This window comes from Myiozetetes cayanensis, unplaced genomic scaffold (genome assembly GCF_022539395.1).
Source record: "Myiozetetes cayanensis isolate MyiCay16 unplaced genomic scaffold, myiCay2020 scf2-11, whole genome shotgun sequence".
NCBI lineage: Eukaryota > Metazoa > Chordata > Aves > Passeriformes > Tyrannidae > Myiozetetes > Myiozetetes cayanensis.
The window spans coordinates 39,326,176-39,345,942 of NW_026087411.1; the positions used below are offsets into that span (position 1 = coordinate 39,326,176).

Below are 19,767 nucleotides of genomic sequence, written 5' to 3' on the forward strand. Positions count from 1 at the left end.
ATGACTATTAGTCACAGCATTTCCTGACCTTGTTTTCAGCCATCCATCTCTTTATTAAATAGCTTCAGTAGATGTCTGGGGTTTGGTTTTGTTTGTCTGTGTGTGTTTTTCCCAGTTCTGTTTAGTAATGATATTCTACTGATTTCTCAACTGTCTTGGTATTACTTCAAAGGCAATGTCTTTTGTCCCCTTGCTTCAGGGTAGGTGAAGCTTTAATATTTAGTACAAGGAGACTGTTGAAGAATGGAGATGATAAACAGGGAATGAAAATACACTAAGGAAAAATAATTTATTTTAGGTTGCTGAATAACTAGTTATTTTTGGAAACATTACAGCTAGTATTAAAAATTAATCAACTCATATTTGGTGTATTGTTTTGAAGTAGCTCAGTCATCAGAATTCCTTAAGAATTTGATTATATTAATATCATATTGCTGCATCTTGTGGCAAGTCCCATTTCCTAAGGAAATTAAGAAGTGTTATAAAATAAACCATAGTGCTTTGTTTTGAAACTCCACTGTTGATTAATCTAAGTAAATCTAATACAAATGTTCTTTAGTGCAATGAACTGAACTTTCAAAATATCTATTGTTACTTCAGTTCTGCATTGATCCTGCTCACCACGTGTTCAACTGGTGCCCCATGGCAGTATGCGTGCAGTGCCATTGCCTGTGGTTTGCCAGCACAGTGGATTAGAACTCCTAAGAAAATATGCAAGCAGCATTTTCTCTTTCGCTTCATCTCTGGAAGTGTCTAGTCTATCCAGGAATCAAGGAGTCACTTAACTGCACTAGAAATAGAGCTGAGGTTTCTGATACAATCTCTTAATTGTTCATAGTGCTGTCTCCCAGACTCCCTGCATAAATGGACAAAATTGAGAACGCATCTTGATTTGTGGTATCACTTATACTTCAGTGATCAATCAAAAATCCAATTTCAATGTATGTTTACAGTCAATGTTTTATATATTTTGAAACACTGTTTGTATTTTATAAAATGTACTTTCACCTGGCATAGCACTGAGAGCATCTGTCTCTTATCCTGTTGCTGGCCACAGTAAAACAAACTTAAACATCTGAATCTAAATTATCCCTGCAGTACATTTCTTAGTGACAGACTGTAACTCAAAATGGTAATAATTTTCTTGTCTGCATTGCTTTAAACAGGAGGAAATAGAGCCATTTCCTGAAGAAAGAGAGAACTTCCTTCAGCAGTTGTACAAGTTCATGGAAGACAGAGGTAGGCATTTTAATTAGCAGTACTTTAAAAATTGAATCTGTAAACTAGTAGTGCTTTGCAGTACAGTTTTGGAAAGAGGGAGACTGTATTCATCCCTTCTGACTTCCCTATGATTTAGAAGATGAGTCTGTCACTTGGTTCATCTCCTAAAATACAGTCCCTTATTTTTGCTTTCAGGATAACGTGGATGAGAATATTATATTTTGCATATCCTATAATATTTTGTACATCTTAACTATATTTTCTCCTGTGTACTTATGGTGTGTATAACCAAACGTTTAATCTCCTTAATCATATTAGTTTATATGCTCAGTTTAATAAATTTGAAATACTTAAATAAAATAAAATTTCATGACACACCCACACACACTTTTCAGATAATGGAAAAAAGCATTTACTTTGTACTAATTTTCTTGTGGGAATCCTGATCACTTAAATGCATGAGCATCATCTGTAAAATAGATTGAAATGCTTTTAAAAGCCAGTGCCATTCGCTGTATTAAATCTTTGTCGGGTATTTATACACTACAAGAAAATAGTATAGAGTCTGTTGGCAGGGATGAGGGTGTTTGTATTTAAATTACTATTATAACTAGTTAAAGTAGCATCTTTTTTTAATGCCATGTGAAGTTGGTTGGTTTTGTTTTGTGTTTGTTTGTTGTGTTTGTTTGTTTTTTTTTTAATTGCAGTGAAAGGACTGTGCTGGTATTTTTAGATGTAAATGTTTTGATAGGTGAAATAAAACTAAGTATAATACAGGTAGCAAGAAAAGTTACATCATTTCTGCATGTTCAGTAATAAATGGGAGAATGCATACATATGTCTTGAGTAACATAACTCATTTTCTCTGTAGTTCAGTAATTAAAACTCTTTGAGTTTTATTTTCATGAAGAAAGAGTACCAGATACATGAGGTGGGGTTTCCAATACTCTATTTAATAGTGTAGTAGTGCATATAATGTGAATTTCAAGTTATTCTGAAAAAAAAAACCAAACACCAATCTTCAAAACACCATAATAACTGTCTTTTTTCCCAGGGACTCCTATTAACAAGCGACCTGTATTAGGATATAGAAATTTGAATCTCTTCAAATTGTTCAGACTTGTACACAAGCTTGGAGGATTTGATAATGTGAGTATTAGTATGATGAGTATTTCAGAGCCATAAAATCTGAGGATGCTGTTTATTATTGTGAAGTAATTAATTGTTTATTATTCTGGGAAGTAGTGATTGAGAAGAACACAGGAGCTTCAGTTGTATGAAAGTTGAATAGTGTGTCTATGTTAAGACACCCTGTAGCTCTATAAAAACCATGTTTTAACATGAACGACAAACTAGTTGTATTCTAAATAAATAACACATCTACCCTGAATTTATAATTATTGCTGCATAAAATCAGCCAGCATATGTGTTTTTGTGATACCTTTATCTGACAAATAGTTCCTGAAGTGTTACCTCAAAGTGAAAGGATTCACTGCTCAATAAAATCTCAAAGACAAATAATTCAGTTTAAGGTCTGTTGTGAGGCCCTTTCTGTTTATTCTGGCCAGTATATAGAAGAATGTTCTGATTGGGATTGGTGGGATTGAAACATATGGAATTCATGGCCAAGCAGACTCTGTTAGTGCTTTGAACTGCTTCCCATAAATTTAGCCTGTCAGTTGAGGAGGTATGTTTGTGCAGTGACACCTTTCTGATATACAGGAGAGTACTTGGGTATTGCAGTACATCTGCTCTACCTTCACAGGTGGCTAGAAATGAGAATATCACACTGTCAAGGAACTTTGTCATCAAAGGGTGTATTAAAGATATAATGCAAGACAGGTAGCCACTGTTTCTGGTGCAGTACTGGCAGGGATAAGTATTGTTAATGCTTTGAATGATTTTTTTTTTTTCCAATTTAATTAAAATTCTAGCCCTGATAGTTAAGAATTACTTTAAACATAAAACAAAAATTATGTACTTTTTTTTTAGATCTTTATATTTTCTTTGTTTTATTGCCACCTGGAGAGGAAAGCCTGCTGTGGCTTATTGCAATGCTAAATTGCTTGAAGTAATTACATTAGACTACAGCTTGCATTACAGTGAAATACTGTGTGTGTGATAAATAGTAATTTTATAGATCAAAGGAAATTACTTATGTTTATTTTCCAAAGTTATAAACTTTGTCAACTTAGTCTTGTGTCGGTGAGTTAATTCAAAAACAATTACTTCATCTTCTTTAACAGATTGAAAGTGGAGCAGTGTGGAAGCAAGTTTATCAAGATCTTGGAATCCCTGTACTGAATTCAGCTGCGGGATATAATGTTAAATGTGCATACAGAAAGTAAGTAATAAAGCTATAAAGTTTGTCCTAAAAACAGCACTGGAATGAACTGAAGTGATCCTGTGCTAGGGGTACTATACATAAAGTTCATAACTTTTTGGTTACAATATGGTTTTTTAGGTGTTAAACATATAGTTCATGTTTAGCATTCTAGGTAGCATGTTCCTTCTTGAATAAAACTTGCTTACCCCAGGCAATTTTTTTCTTTTAGATATCTCTATGGTTTTGAAGAGTATTGTACATCAGCTAACATTGAATTTCAAATGGCGCTGCCAGAGAAAGTGACAAACAAGCCTTGTAAAGACTGTGAAAAAGAAAAAGAGTTGAAGATGCGTGAAGAACCAGAGCAGGATGCAAAAGATACAAAAGTGGACAAGGATGAGCGCAAGCAGGAGGAAGTAGCAGTAGTACAACAAGAAGAAAAAAAGTTAGCTGAGAATGATAATGAGAGTAAAGAAAACGATAAGCCCTCTGTTCTGGTAATATATTCTAAAGTTCATGTTATGTCCTGCTTATAAAGTCAGCTGGTGTGTAATCACCATGAATTACTGTAAAGACTGAAATCTCTGTAATGGATTTAAAATAAGACAAAAACTTGCTGTAAACCTAATTCAGAACAACACATTTGAGCTGTGTTTATCCCTAGGTGTCTGTTTTAGGGTGATCATGGTGTCTGACTAGTTATGAAGCAGCTCTAACATTCCACTTGTTTGGGGATCTCGCAGGTTAAATGGAGACTAATTAGTGTACAGCTTTATCTGGGTAGTGCATAGTCACAACTAAACTACAGTGCTGATACTTTTATTGTGCATTTAGCTATGCTTTTAAGCCCTCATAAATTTTGATTTTAACTCAGTGTTCCAGTGAAACCAGTGAAGCTGTACAAAAACCTGGGCCATATGATGTACGCACAGTCTAATGTAGTTCAGTGGTCCAGAGAGACGAATGTTTATAGCTTTTCAAAATCCAGTGTTGACTTAGTGGCTTTAGCAAAGGAAGTTCAGGGCAATAAGCTCATGTGCTGCACTGTACAGGCCTAGCAGTTGCTGTGGAACCAGTGTAGCTCCCAAAGTCAGTGTGCAACACAATTGTAATGCTTCTGCATAGAAATGGCAGCCAGCTGTACGCTGGTATTCTCCAGGGTGAATGCCAGATGGGCCAGTACTGGTATCTCCACAGCCCAACTGCAAACATACTTTGTGGAGTGTTTCTCTTGGGGATTGCTTTACGGTCCAGGTCTAAGAGCTGCATGCCTGTATCATTGTGACAAAACGAGCTAGGAGACTGGCTGCAACTTTGAAGTTTGTTAGGTTTAGCTTAAGATTTTCAGAAGGAAAAGCAGCAGAGGTGCCATAATTTTAGGCCAAGTCCCAGACTCTAGGGGTATTTTTGATCTTTTCTGCCTTCTCTTAAATCCTGTGTTTTCACCTAATGAGTTAACTAAAGGTTTTATTATCCTAGGGAAACAAAAAAAATTTGCCAGATTCTGTGTATACTCAGCCTGATCAAGAAAAGGACTTAAATGTAATCAAAACTGAAGATGAAACCAAACTGGAAGATAAAGAGGAAGAGAAGATTAAAGAAATTGAAAATCCCACAGTAAATGCAGATGCTGAAGAAAAAGAAAAATCAGGGTAAGTTACACTGTTTCTAATCTGATACGACATCTGATACGTATTCATTAAATTTCACTATTGTAATTTGAACTTCAAATCAGACATGCTGTTCTTAGACTTGTGTCTTCCAGAATGCTTGTAACTTTATCATGGTTAAACCCATTAAAGTTTATGGATATTTTCTTTTTTTAAAAAGATGGCAGCTTAAGTTTTACAGAGTCCGGGCCTAAATATTTATAAGCTGAGTGAGAAAAGAACATATAAAGCTTAAGTGACTATGATTTAAGACAAAAATATTGCAGTCACTGCCAGTAGTATTTTTCTACTTAATTTTTTTTTCAAGTATATCGCAAACTTGTGGTTTCCAGCTTTTGCTGTTGTAAGACAGGAGAAGATGAAAGTACTTTGCATTACTCAATTAGCAGCTTTGCCACTGAGTAGGCATGATACTGGCTGGAGTCTCTTTTGTGAAGTCCTTCACACAGGTGTTTTGAAAGTAGGAGATTGAAATAATAGAGATGCTCAGAGCCATCATATCAGTGAATGTGTGCAGGTGATCTCTCATTTCCTTTATGGAATAGCAGGTTTTCTTGTTTCAGTGCAGGAAAACCCCACAAGTGATATTCAGCAGCCACACATACACACAAAAATAAAAGCTGAATATAGTCCTCATTAATCTGCATTGTGTTTACAAGTTGTATTCTTGCAATTAGAGCCCTCATACAGTATGATTTCAAGTGTTAAGAACACAAAAACTGCCCTTGGAGGTCAGATCAATTATCTCTTTTAATAGGAAATTTGTCTTCAAGAAAAAAGAGTAACAGGTGCTTAAGGGAAAAGTTGTTAGAAGAGGGAAAGCATATAATGACACCTCCTTACACTTTCACAGTAATCTGTGTTTCAGGGATGTGTTGGTTTTTGTTGAGGTTTTTTTGTAGTTAATACCAGATGTTGCCTGACCACTAATTCCCTTGTTCATTCCAGCAATTTGCTGTTTAGTAGATCAGCTGTCTTAATCTTCTGTCTTAATATCATTAACTCTTAATGCTTTCTCTGGACCATTAAAAGTTGTGGCAGAATGTCGTAGTTCAGTATATTGATTTTTTGATTGATTAGTAATGGTTCTTTTTTATTTTATTAAGGGTTTTGATTTTCATAACCAATTCTGGAATGATCCTTTTGTAAAATATTTTTGTCTTCCTGAATATTTTCAGTGAGATTCTGTTTGCAATATCTGTAACTCAGAAATGCAGAATACAGAAAAATCAAGTTTACCTGAACTCAGTTACTGAGCCTTTTCTCTATGGGTGTGATTTCATTTGTACTATGTACACTTTTCCTTTTTAAAGACTAATTGTTGGACCTTATTGCCTTTGCTATTTTTAAGGTGATCTTGGTAAATTGGTACTGTAGCAGATTTGCGAAATTTTCATCATTATTAAAGACTAATTTTACAGTGCTGCTTTCAAAATATTGAGCTTAATAGATGGAAAACTTTGCACTGATTACAGAACAGCAGTTTTTTAAGTTCCCTAAATTGTGTGTTTGTATGTGTGTATGTCTGTGATGTTAATTTATGACTATTTATAGACTTGGAAAGTCTAGTGACTTAATCCTTAACATGCTGCTGTAGTAAATGGTATATAAAAGTTTAGACACTGCATTTACTTTTTAGTACTCCTTTATTTTTTGATGAGGTTTTTGGTGTTGTTTTTTTTTTTAATTCAGTGGGGCTTTATATCCTGATTCATGTCAAGTTGCCTTATTTATGACAACAAAAAAGGTTATGAGTTTTCCTAGTTTTTTATTTATGAAAACAATGAAAATCTGTAGCAAATGCTATTTCCTCTTAATTTTTCTGAATTCACCTGATGGTAATTTGAATTCTTTTCCCTCTGCTCCTCTTTACTCATCCAGTGAAAACCTCTTTCAACCATTATTTTGCTGTTATGAAACATGAAAGATTGTAACAAATTGGTTAGAATAGAAAGCATAACTCGAGAAAGAGATGTAGGTGGTGATGTGGTCATTGCTGGGAGGTATGTTATATCTCAAGGAATAATATAAATTACAAAACTGAAACGTTTATAGGAGTTAATTGTAAGTATTTTTTAAGCAGCAGTACTGTAAAAGCGCTGTTAACATGATTACTCTTACCTTCTTCCGTCAGAGATTGATAGGAAGTACAAAATGCACTTGTATCAGATTTAAAGAACTTTTAAAAGTGTCACTGTCATCCTAAAATGCTAAACAATGTTTTTAGCATTTGTACCGTGGCATTATAAAGGAATTTTGTGGGGCATTGTATTAGACACTGTACTCTCCTGTACCCAACTTTATGTATTAGAAGTGACAAAGGTTTTATGGAGGGGGAAATGCTGTGGTTGGAGTTCTTTGTAGAAGGGAAATGCAAAATGAAGATAGGTATTTTTGTAGGTGGAAAACTAATAACACACACCGATACCCAAAATGTAATCAAAATAGGTCAATGTGGACTGAAATTTTGCTGGTGTTTTTAAAATGTGTTCCTGGAACTTTTTTGAAGTTGTGGACCATCTATCATTCACAGTCCTTATCAACTAGCCAAGCAAATGAAATCTAATGTTATATAAGGCAAACCTGTAGAGTTTGCTGTTTGCATTTAATGTTTATAGTACCTTGGGCCTCCTCACAGAGCTTATTTGTCTATAGACAACAAGAAACCACAAGGAAAGAATAACTTCTGGGTTTCTTCTTGATGACTTTCTTTTGGGAGGACTGGATGTAATTCCCAGCTTCCAGATCTCAGGAAATACTACTGGAAGCTAGAGTTGTTTATAGGTTTTGTTTCTCTGTGGAATCCCATGTGTCTCAACCCTTTGAGATTACTACCAGTTGAATCCAATGGTCCCCTCCGTACAAACTTTACAATATGATGAAGAGGAGGAAAGGCTGAACTTTCTCTTCCTTTGTCCCTCAGAGTGCCTGTTTCTATTCTGCTTGTCCATCTGTGAACACTGAAAATAGAGATTAAGAGGCAACTTACCCTTTATTCTGTACATGCTTTTCTTGTTTGCATTTTGTTTGGGGTTTTTTTCTGTAGCTATTGTAAGATACCTGTGCTAGATACAGATTGTGCATTAAAAAAATTTTTAAAAAAGGCCAGTAACGTGTTACCTTTCATGGGTCTTTGCAAATCCATCTTTTTGCATAACGTATAAAAAAGGACTCATACTTGGCCAATGAATAAACACAAAAGTTAAAAATCCTCTGTCTTTATTCAGGACTTCTGAAGTTCTTGTGAACTTCACGTTGTGGAAGCAAAGGTCTTCAAATGCGACATTGCTGCACTTGTGTGTGCACTTGCAAATGTGCATTGGTGCACTTTTTCCTTTGTAGCATCTAATATTAATTGTTAACTATTTAAACACTTGAGTCAAAGTCAACAAATTGAGAACCGAGATTTTTTTCTACACTATGAACAATGTAGTGTTATGTTTGAATGTGTTCCGAAGAGACTGAGTCTTGGAGCCTAGTGGAGTTTTTAGAAGGTGTGACTTTTTTAGTACAGGCTTATAAAATAAAAGCTAGATCTTAAAAAATTTCATAGTAGGTACAGTATGGGAACTGAAGTGTAGTTTAATTGCTGTCTAACCAATATTAGTAAGAAAATCTTTTTCCCAGATGATTAGTTCAGCTCTAAGTTTTTATTTGTTGGATTTGGGTTTGGAGTTTTTGTTGAAATTTTGTTTGGTTGCTTTATTTTGTTTTTAACACTTTGCTCTGAAGCACCTGGGACAGACTGCTGTGCAGAACTTTATACTGAACTGAAAGATTAAATGCTGACAATCTGGGTAATTTTTGCTTTTGAACAAAAATTTGCATCAGACTTATATGTAGTCAGAATTAGTACTTTTGTTAGATTGCAAGCAGCTTTCTTGTGTTCTCCTTCTTTTGGCTGAGGTGCTGCCTTAACCCTAACAGCAGAAGGGGCTGCCTTCTCTGGATGGTTCTGGATGCTCTTTCTCACCAGACTGTCATTTTCAGTACTCACAAATAGTTCTTCCTTGGTCTTAGGAAACTTTTTGAATTCATTTATTTTTTCTTGAAAACTGTCTGCTTTTTTATTTCCTCCAAGGAATGCATAAACAAACATTCTTTAAAAACCCAAGCACTTCTTGTTGTCTCATACTAATGGGTTAAGTATTCATGGTGTGGTTTTGTGGGAATTGGTACTGTCATATTTTGACAGTATCGAAAGGTGAAAATGATAAATTTCTTTGGCTTAAAGTCTTGAATAGAGTTAAACCATTCATGACATATCATGACACAATAGAGTCAAACCATGGAAGGGAAAAATCTTAATCTTAGAGTTGTTTATATGCATCTTTACATGCACTAATAGCATTTCCCCTCCTATAAACAGTAGGAGGGAGCTAGGAGTAATAAAAGCAGTAATTGAGAAGTAAGTAAAGATGGGCATTGTTTCACGTGAAGGAATTTACTAAGGTTTATTTCCCTTGTAGGGTAAGGGGACTACATGCTGTGCCTGTGCTTGTGATGGCTTCTGTTCGTACAAGAGTTAAATTTTCTGGAAACACTTACTGGGGATTTTCAGAAAGCAATTTACAGCAGGATTATGTAATAGTCAGAAGCTCCATTTCACATATGGGAGATAACAGATTGTTACAAGCAATGTTTTCTTCAGTTCCTTGTCTGTTTAAATGACATATCAGAGCTTTATAGTGGTGAATCTGAAACAGTAGCAAAAAGGTTAAAATGTTTTGGAGTGAAGGAGATTTCTTACAGAAGGCGTATCTTACAGCTTCTGGATTAGTTGGGAACTATTTATTGAGATAGTTCCAGTCTGATTTAGGTTCATGTGGAACTGGGAGGAGGGACAGCAACGTCGCATGTTCATTGCATGTGTGGTGTGAACATCTGCTCAGAATTTTAGATTATTGGTGTGTATGCAAAAAAAAAAAAAATGCTTATAAGGACCATGCTTAGTTTCATTTATAGGAACATATTTCTATGCTCTTATATGTGATGCGTGTTCTATTTATGTATTTCAGCTGTCTTTGTATTAGGAAGGAAGTTTTTGTATAGTCATGTTTTCAGAAACAGTCTAATTGTTTTCTTTTTCTAAATATAGAATACACACTGATAACAAACATACACAGTGATTGCTTTTGATGCAGCAATAAGCTGCAAATGACACAGCACTGAAGTGTGGAGTGGCAGTGTAAATGTACCAGTCTCCTGTGTGGAATGAAGGGAGGCATCTTTGATATGGTAAAAGTGGTTCTGCCATGATATTTTACATAGCTTAAGGTCACTGTGAAGGCTATTAACCATGGTCTCAGCTCTCTCTGAGACTTATGTGTGTGAATCAGTCCTTAAACATTCATCAAATACTAGATGTTTCCAAGCTGAATGTGAACCAGTGCTGTAAAAATAGAAAGGGCTGTACTCTTTAGCCAGCCTTTGGAACCATCCATTATCCTTTTGAGGAATGTTTCAAAATACTTAGCTGAATGATAAGAAGCAATAACATGAGGCCCTTTCATCTGTCTTCTCCACAGCAGCAGAGGAATACGCTGGTTACCGAGTACACGCTTGCATGGCTGAAGTGTACTGTACTACACTCAGATAGGATTGGAATCGTTAGTGCCTCTCCCCTTGTCTCAAGGCAAGGGACCATAACCGCACTTATTCAGTTTTTCTGTATACGTGTAGACAGAAGTTCTTGAAGCTTTTATTTTCAGACTTCCTTTGTAGCTTCAGAGGTGGTGTGGTTTAACCCAGCTGGCAACTACATACCATGCAACCATGCGCACTTCCCCCCTCACCCCAGTGCATCCAAAACAGAACAATGTACCAGCTACTAATGAAAAATGAACTATATCCCAGCCAAAACCTGGACAAGAGGGAAGACAAAGATGAATTTTTGGGTGTTCTGTTATTTTGTGTAATTAAAGATGAGATTCTACTGTCATGGCATAAGACAGGTCTTAATGACCTCTCTACCTTAAACTTAGGGTCACCTTAATACATCTAGGATTGAGAATGTCAGATTATGGAAGATACTGAACATCTTTCAGCTCTGTATTATGTGAAGTAGAGGTTAAATTATGCTCTAGGATGAGAAAAAGGAAAAAAATAAGAGGGAAACAAAAATAGAAGCTAATTGCTAAACTTGAAGTGTCAATTACACTAGAGTTTATTTCTGCTAGTGGTTCAATTAACTGTAATGACTTAATTGAACCAATAATTGAAATAATCTTGCTTCCTCAAGTTTTAGAATAACCCCTGAAAAAAAAATAATCTTGCATCTATCTCACTGCAATCATGCTATCTCACCTGCTGTGTGTGCCAGTTTGGTGTGTCAAGGAAAGTGTATTGGAGTAGGGTTAGGTTTGCTGCAAGACAGGGATCCTGGGAGGCAGATGTAACATTCCAAATCACACTCTGTCTCATGGATTTCACCTGGGCTTTGTGACAGCTCTGTGTTTAGTGCCAGAGCAAGTGGATTGAAAGAAGTTTGCATGATCCTGCAGTTCCTTTAGTGGTGTAATAGTATGCACCATTTCATCTATTAACAACACCTGTTTGTTGATACACTTAATTTTGGGATTGTTGGTGCTAAATCTTTATATTGAGTGAGAATTACCTGCCATCTGTGTGGTTTTAGCATTTTAGGGATTTCACAATGTCCTTTGGAACTAATGATAAGCATTATTTGTATGATCTAAACATTTTAATAATTTTACTTCATTAACAAATAATTTTGCATTTCAATTCATTAATTTCCTGCTTCTGAAAGTTTATGTTCCCAGTCTCTGTGAGATGGAGTGGAGTTATTTTTAGTCTGTAGTTGTAATTTGAAATGCTTTTGGGTCCTGATAAGCTTTCTGATGATACTTTGGATTCTGGAACACAGTTACACTTGTATTACTGTGTCTCCTGCAGAGTGTGTATGCACGTGTGCTGCTTCCTTGTTTCATCAGCTGCTGCTTAGATTATTAAAATTGTTGCAACTTTGTGGTAAATATTGCTTGGTGCTGGTTGTAAGTTGACAATTATTGTTTGCTGCCAAGAGGCTTGTTGGTTTTTGGTGGTTTTTTGCTTTTGCTTTTTTTGTTTTGGTTTGGTTTGGGTTTTTGTTTGTTTGTTTGTTTTGTTTTAATTATTATTATTGTTGTTTGGTCTTTTGTTTGTTGTGGGGTGGTCTGTTTTTCCCCATGCCCTGCCTGGGATTTTGACTAAAGAGCATTACAGGAAATCCAATGTTCTCATGGACTAATGAGGTTCTTTACTGCACATGCTGGATGGCTACAATCATAATTTTCTCTTACAAACCTCTGTTTCAAGGCAGTCATGGCTTCTCCTTCATCTGCACTGCCAGGTTTGAGTTATTTATGGCCTTCTAAGACAGTATCTTTTCTTCCCTGCAACCACTGGTACATGTTCTCAGGTTTTGTGTTGGGGAGTTTCTTTGTTGTTGTTTTTTGGGTCGATTGCCATTTTTTGTTTCAGGAGCTATATGAGTGCATTGGTTTTTTCTGCTCCAAAATCATGAATGTTCTTTGCTTTTGTTTGGTTTCCTAAAATCTCCAGGTTATGATTGCTAACCAAGTCATTCCTCAGAACACTTTTTAATTGCAGCCATCTCTGCTTTCATTTTGCTTTTGCTTCCTGATATGCCCTCCACCTATGTACAGCCTGCTGTTCACATCTATTTGACCATCCAAGTTATTCAACATCACAGTGTGGCTTCCATCTCTTCCAGATGGTACCAGTTTCTGGTATTGTCATGGAGTCTTTGTAGGATTATCTTTTGGGACACCAAGAAATCTACAGGGTCATTAAGATGAGAGAGACTCCAAATTTGTCCAGCTTCCGAAGAGCCACTAGCACCATAATTGCCAGTGTTTGGAAAATCCTGACTCTCCTTCGTAGGCATGCTTTTCTTTGCAGACATCATTCAAGGATTGTGCCCCTAGTTCTTGGAGAAAAAAGAATTGGCAAATTTGATTCATTGCAGTTTGGAAAAGTCTGCGTAATAACGGGAAATCACAAGCACGCCTTGTTCTCGGAGAAGTGGTGACTTTGCTCCTGATACTAAGGTTTTTAGCTTTTGTATGATAATACCTGTTAAGCTGAAATTAGTCAGGAGTTTTGATCTAGTGCAGCAGAGAGTATAATTTAAGAGTAAGTTACTGGTTGGTGCTTTCTGTTGTTAGCTGTGGAATTCTATTCAGGAATTTTTCATCTGAGTCTTTGGGCACTTTTATTCATGATTTCTTTGGGAAGTAAATTTTGCCATATGATGTGTAGTGGAGGTCAAGTGAGCTTTCAAAACTTATTTATTTATGTTGCATTTTTAACTCAGGTGATTCTAACTTCATTAGCAAAGTAGTGCACTGGACATATGTAATAAATTAAAAGTCTTGACCTTCCAGAATTAAACCGTTTAGTCTATGCCATGTATACCTTGACAGATATCTCTTCCGTGACTTGGTATAGTTAATACACCAACAAAGGGATTTTTTAGAATTTCTCATTGTGTATGCACATGTACATATATAATTATATATTTATCTGTGTCTGTGCATATTATATATATATATGTGACAACATTCTGAAGGAATGTTATTAAATCAGTGTGGTTACACTACAGTTGAATTTAGCATATTGTTCTGACTTCTCTTTTGCCAGCTAATTACTGCAGTTTTACTTCCACAAAGAAGCATTTGAATAACTAAAATGCTATTCATCCTTTTGCAGATCAAAAATAGCTTGGTTTATCTGAGTATTTTCTACTGAAGATGTTACAGAAAGGTTTAGATTATTAATACAGACTTCTGTGTTTGCGAGGTTAACTTAAGTATTGGTGTGAATCAGACTTGGATCAACTTACCTTTTCTTACCCAGATTGTAATACATCCAAACATACCTGTTGCACGTCTCAGGTTTTTGAATTATTAGCTGGCCACAGTTATTGTGGATTTAGTCAGCAGTTAAATCTGTTCTGTGTCGCACAGTGTGGGATTAGAATGATATGAGGGCCAATAATAGTAATTTATATAGTTGTTTGAGATTAAAAGATATTTTCCCCATTAACTTTTATAATGCAGTCTGCCACTTTGAGCTGATTGGAGATAATTTTCAGATCACTAGACAGCCCATAGCTACCACAGACTAAGACTAGCAAGATCTGTGGGTTCTTACTGCTTCTGAAAATTAGTCCAAATATCTAAAAATGGATTCAAAATTAGCTTAGTTCTGAAAACAGTGAACACCTGCTTGTGTATTTATATAATAATTAAGTGCAAGTTTGACATATTTAGAAGACCCTTCAGCATGATTGGCAAGGAGTGACAAGATCACAAATCAGCACAGCTTTCTTAATTTGCTAATAAACTCACATAAGATGTTGGGGGTTTTTTTACCTAAAATCTGATTTTGGTCGCAGTCATTTCAAGATATTGAGATTGAATTTATTTATTGTAACAAAGCAAGGATTTTTTTGAGAAGCAAGTTTCAAGAAGCATTAGTGAAACTCGTAGGTTGAAAAATGGAATTTAGGAAACTTTATGTTGAAATAGATAAGTTTTAACTGAAAAAATTACATTTAAACAAAGAGACTGCATGAAAGAATCATATAAAGATGAGTTTGAACAACTTCTACTCATACAGATTTTGATGGATTTTTTTTTCTTTGAGTCATTTTTGCACCTTACAATCACTGGATTTTGTATGTGTTGCTATATCCTATTTTGCTGATATTACTCAGCTGTAGTACAGTTTCACATATTTGGAGCCTCCTGTTTCCCACTCTCTAATGCATCCACAATATTTATCAATATATGTGGTTTGGAACTGAAAAGCTTATGAAGTATCTCATATTAACTCTACAATTTTTTAAACCTTTCAAGAGATGACACGAATAAGGAAGAAGATGAAGATGAAGAAGAAGCAGAGGAGGAGGAAGAGGAGGAGGAGGAGGAGGAAGAAGACAACAATAACAATGAGGAAGAAGAGTTTGAATGCTATCCACCAGGCATGAAAGTCCAAGTGCGGTATGGAAGAGGGAAAAATCAAAAAATGTATGAAGCTAGTATTAAAGATTCTGACATCGAAGGTGGAGAAGTCCTTTACTTGGTGCACTACTGTGGATGGAACGTGAGGTAACTTGAGTTTTAGTTAGTGATTACTTCTTGAATTACTTCTCAAATACACTTATGAATTTTAAAACCTAAATTAATAGACATCTGGAGTCCTAAACTTTTAGTATTGGTGTTCTATGAAGGTCATTGTACTGTATGAAACTATTAGATTTTTAGCACTATATAAATGCAGCATTTCAGTTACTTAGAAAATCATCTTAAAATTACTTGTTCAAAGAAGGCTTCATTTGTTCCCCATCTTTCTTTTAGCTCTCTCCATACAAGTGACAGTTCACTCTTTCACAGAATCCTCCTCTGGCTTTCTTAAGCCAATTTTATCTCATAAAATATTTGAATAGTGTGCTTAGCTGAGGCTGTATACTCTTGTCAGTGAAGCAGAGAGTACACTATCAGTATGGTATTTAACAGGAGAATGACAAGATTCTTAGTGGCAAATTAGTGTGCAGCAAATAATTGCATTTCATTAGATCCAGTTTCCACCCTCCCCACCCTTCTTCCCTCTGAGACTGCCTTACCTTCCAAACAAGTCTCTTCTTAGCCTAGTGGCATCTTATGCTTTTTTTAATACAAGCAGGAGTATATGCTTTTTTATCGTCTTTAGTCTATCATTAATAGAAATAAACTGAGGTATCCTTATATTTTTCCCATTTCAGACTTCTTTTTTGCCATTTAAAACTTAAAGCAACTTTGAAAACAGTAGAGAAAACCTACAGTTTTGAGCAGCTTACAAGCATATCTGCTTCTTTCATCATTTTCAATGTATCTGCTCATTGTCTTTAGCTGTTTTTAACTTTATTACTGTCTTTGTAGATCTGTTAAAAAACCCAAACCCCACAAATCTGAGACAAATCAGCTGGACTTTTTCTTTACTTATTTTTCCTTTTCTGAAAAAGCTGAGATTCTTGTGACCTTCATCTGTCATCTGGACATCCTACCCCTGACCAAGAGGGCAGGACAAATGTCATTTATTCAGTTCTAGCAAGAGCTGCTATCAAAGGTAACAGTTAGAGAAGTGTGATGCTTCCCTTGAATTCACCTCTTTGCATCTAAGCCTGGTGACTTCCAGGAGCACCTAAGCGACTACTGAGGAGGAAAGTCTCACTGTCGCCAGTTTTGATAGTGATCATTTGTAGAATTTTGGTCTACATCTACATTGATCTACAGGAATAGGATCTTTGACATAAACTGTCTTCAGGCAACATTTGTAAGCATAATGGGCCGTGGAGTCAAGACATGAGGGGAGATGCTGCCTGCTCAGTGTGGGGTCTGACTTGTGTTTCAGCCCTTATTGGGGAGGACTCCCTTGGGAGTGCAAGTTGCTGAAAGTTTCGTTCTACCTGCTGAGGATTACTATGTGTACCATTCCAAGAGACTTCTTGCTTTTAAACTCTTGTTCTGGAATTCACATGTAAACATAGAAGTTGTTTTTTTTTTTTCTTTTTGAGCTATTTTGCTATGAGGTGAAATGATCAGATTTTTATTTGAGCAATGCCACTTCAAATCTGAAGAAATGGGAAGTCAAAAATGAGCCTTCTTCACCTTGGAGATTCCAGCACTCGGGTTCTCAAAGGAGATATCAAGATTCTGATTTTTTTAATTCTGCATTTTAAACAAACATGCATATTGGTATCAGAGACATTATTTCTGTGACGAGGATATGTTTGATAAGAAAAGCATTTTTAGTAAACTTGCACTCATTTAAGAATTAAGGAATGTTGTTTGATCTTTCTGACAGCAGGACTTGCATTTATATTTTTATGTGGTGTTTTAAAAGAGACCTCTGAAGGACTTTGGGGGAGCAAGACTCTTCACTGAAAAAAAAAAGTGATTGAGATTTAACTCTGGACTGTGTGTGGACTCTGCTAAATGTGGCTAATTTTTTTTAATTCAAGTAAAATTACTTTTTGGATTTGATGGAAAGAGTGGGTAAGCCTGAGCTTAAGACAGCATCTAAATACTTCAGTATTTTAATATTGTGAAGAGTAGTCTCACACAATGTAATAATTTGATTTAGCTTTTAGTCAATCACAACCTGGAAAAATAACTGCCTTGCTTGGTTAGGAAGCAATTCCTTCCTCTCCTTAATCATTGTAGCTCACTTAGCAAGGACAAGTACTGTAGGTACAAGTACAGGGATGTACTGAACTAGGATTTTCTAATCATCCAGGGCTTTTTTAATTCTGTCATTCTCCTACCTCTAGAAGTTGACTTTCCTGTTGCCCCTTTTGGTCAGTATGACGTTTAATGACCTTTCTTTAAACCCTACAAGTTTGAGCAGAAATCTAAATAACTACTAATGTTTCTTATCACAAGTTAATTTTGATATCAGTCTGAAATTCAGAATAATTGTGCGTGAGGGGGCGGGGGAGCATGTTGGCATGCCTTGGGGTACTTGGAATGGAATTTGGTAAACTTGATATTCATCTTTGTTAGTTTTGGGGTTTTTTTAATGCTCTGGAACCAGAGACAAAAACAACTGTGGAACTTTTTTTTTTTTAAGAGTCAGTAGGAAGTACAGAAGCTGTACAGTTTTACATTAAAGGATCTTGTTAGCTTCTGAGATTCAGGTGATACATGTCTCTGCTAAATGTAAAGAATTGGTAGTGTTCAGTGGAGCCTGACTTGTAATGAAAGAGAATGGTAAAAATCTCTACCCTGAGGGACCTGCTTATGTTACCATGTGTTAACCAAAAAAAGCGGAGAAATACAGAGAAACTGTATCTCTTCTAACAGGCCAGTAATGTTTTGAATTACATATGCTCTGTGTGGAACTAAATCTTCTTTGGGGCCTATGGTGCGAGTTCCTTTTCTCATAATTTTAATCTTCAGCTGCCAGTGTAAAGAAAAGTTTATTTTATAAGTGCTTGAGGTGAATTTCTTCTGCAGCGTGTTCCCAGTCGTTAGAGTGTGCATATTTAAAAAGCATTTAGATTGTTTAAAACCTGTATGTCATTATGGTGCAACATCACAAGGCTTGTTATTCTGGAATGTTTCAAGTGTTTAAAGCTAAGTCTTACTATTTTCAACATTCCTTTTTTTCCTTCCTTCAGAAATCTGCATATGAAAGTGCTAATTTCTGTCTCAGTTTGCTGAACCGTTACTTCATATATAAATGTTATACTTAACTGCCAACCACTAAAATTAAATGTGTAGTGAAATTTTTGGTTCTGGAGAATAATGTATGTCATGGAGGAGGCAGGGGGAGAATTATTTTTAAAAAATTAGTGAAATTAAGCAAACCAGAATCCTTAACTAATGTTCCAGTATTTGGGTATCAGACTAACTCTTCTCCTTTCTTCAATCACAGCCAAATTAAATACTTGGTTCTTCCTTGTTAGCAGCTACAGAGAGTTTACTGGAACCTTTCAGTGAATTTGCCAAGGCTTGCTAGTTCCTTGAGGTCACTTGACTTCCTGAGAAAGTGATACCTTTGCTAGTGTACATCTAGTCTGGAAAAGTATGCTTTTTTTCCTTGTTTCCCCTCTAGTACTTCTGTGGAGGATTGACTGTGCAATCTCTGAGAGAATGTTGTGATGTATTTTAGCTTGCAAGTAGTACATATGGATTTTATAGAATTAGTACATACTCTGATGGAAAGGGCCAGTTATTTTTTCTGCTGTATAGCTATTCATTTCATTTTAGCTTTTTTTGTTCCTTCCTGTTCAAACTCCACTTTCTGGCAGCCATTCGTTTTAACCAGTAGGGCAGAAAAGCTTCTCTCCTTAGTGTCTCTTCGTCTTCATTTTGGTAAGGCAAAGGGGACGTTCCTTATCAAGACATTTCAGGTTTTCATATGAAACCTGATTTTAAAAAATTAGGTAAATAATAATTTCGTATTAAATCCTTCCTCTCGATTCTCAAAAAAATCTGTGCAAACTCTTTAAGAGCAGCTTCCCATCTTTTCTGCTAATCTCTGCACCCGCCTACTCACTTTAGGGTGGTGAAGCAAGTAAGTGTGGAAGACAGCATTGTAGTAAAACAACCCAGGTCTTCTGAAAGCACACACTTCTTGTAATGAGAGCTGAAGAGCTTTTTTCATAATATTTTGGGGGGGTTATTTTGTTTCATGAACAGACTGTCTAAAGCAAGATTATTGATGAACTAAGTTTTCATATTTTAGCAGGGGCAATTCCAGAAAGAAAAAATCTAGTCTGAGTCACACACCCCATTTAAATGCAGCTTTCAGGGTGCTTCTGTGTCATGCAGTAGAGGAAAATGTAATTTAGGGTCAGGTTGTCGGCTGTGGCTTGGGACGTATCCTTTTTGCAGGATCTGTTTCAGCCTGGGGTCTCGTTGTCCCAGGTTTAGGCAAACCATATGCATCTGATGTGTGAATAGTGAAAGGAGCTGTGTGATGCAAAGGTGTGAAGTGTGGGCAGCTCATTCCCTGGAGAAGATGTGAGATTTCTATGAC

General features: G+C 35.9%; 1 protein-coding gene across 2 annotated transcripts in view; it reads left to right on the forward strand.

Annotated features, from left to right (window-relative positions):
* ARID4B (AT-rich interaction domain 4B) overlaps nucleotides 1-19,767 on the forward strand; it is an 89,197-nt gene that overhangs the window by 54,056 nt on the left and 15,374 nt on the right. The window contains exons 12-17 of one of the 2 annotated variants that reach the window (XM_050314663.1): nucleotides 1,167-1,239; nucleotides 2,276-2,370; nucleotides 3,468-3,565; nucleotides 3,777-4,044; nucleotides 5,027-5,199; nucleotides 15,102-15,353. In XM_050314663.1, coding sequence (XP_050170620.1) covers nucleotides 1,167-1,239; nucleotides 2,276-2,370; nucleotides 3,468-3,565; nucleotides 3,777-4,044; nucleotides 5,027-5,199; nucleotides 15,102-15,353 — 959 coding nt within the window. The remainder of the gene's footprint in view (nucleotides 1-1,166; nucleotides 1,240-2,275; nucleotides 2,371-3,467; nucleotides 3,566-3,776; nucleotides 4,045-5,026; nucleotides 5,200-15,101; nucleotides 15,354-19,767) is intronic. The other variant, XM_050314664.1, reaches the window with a different exon arrangement.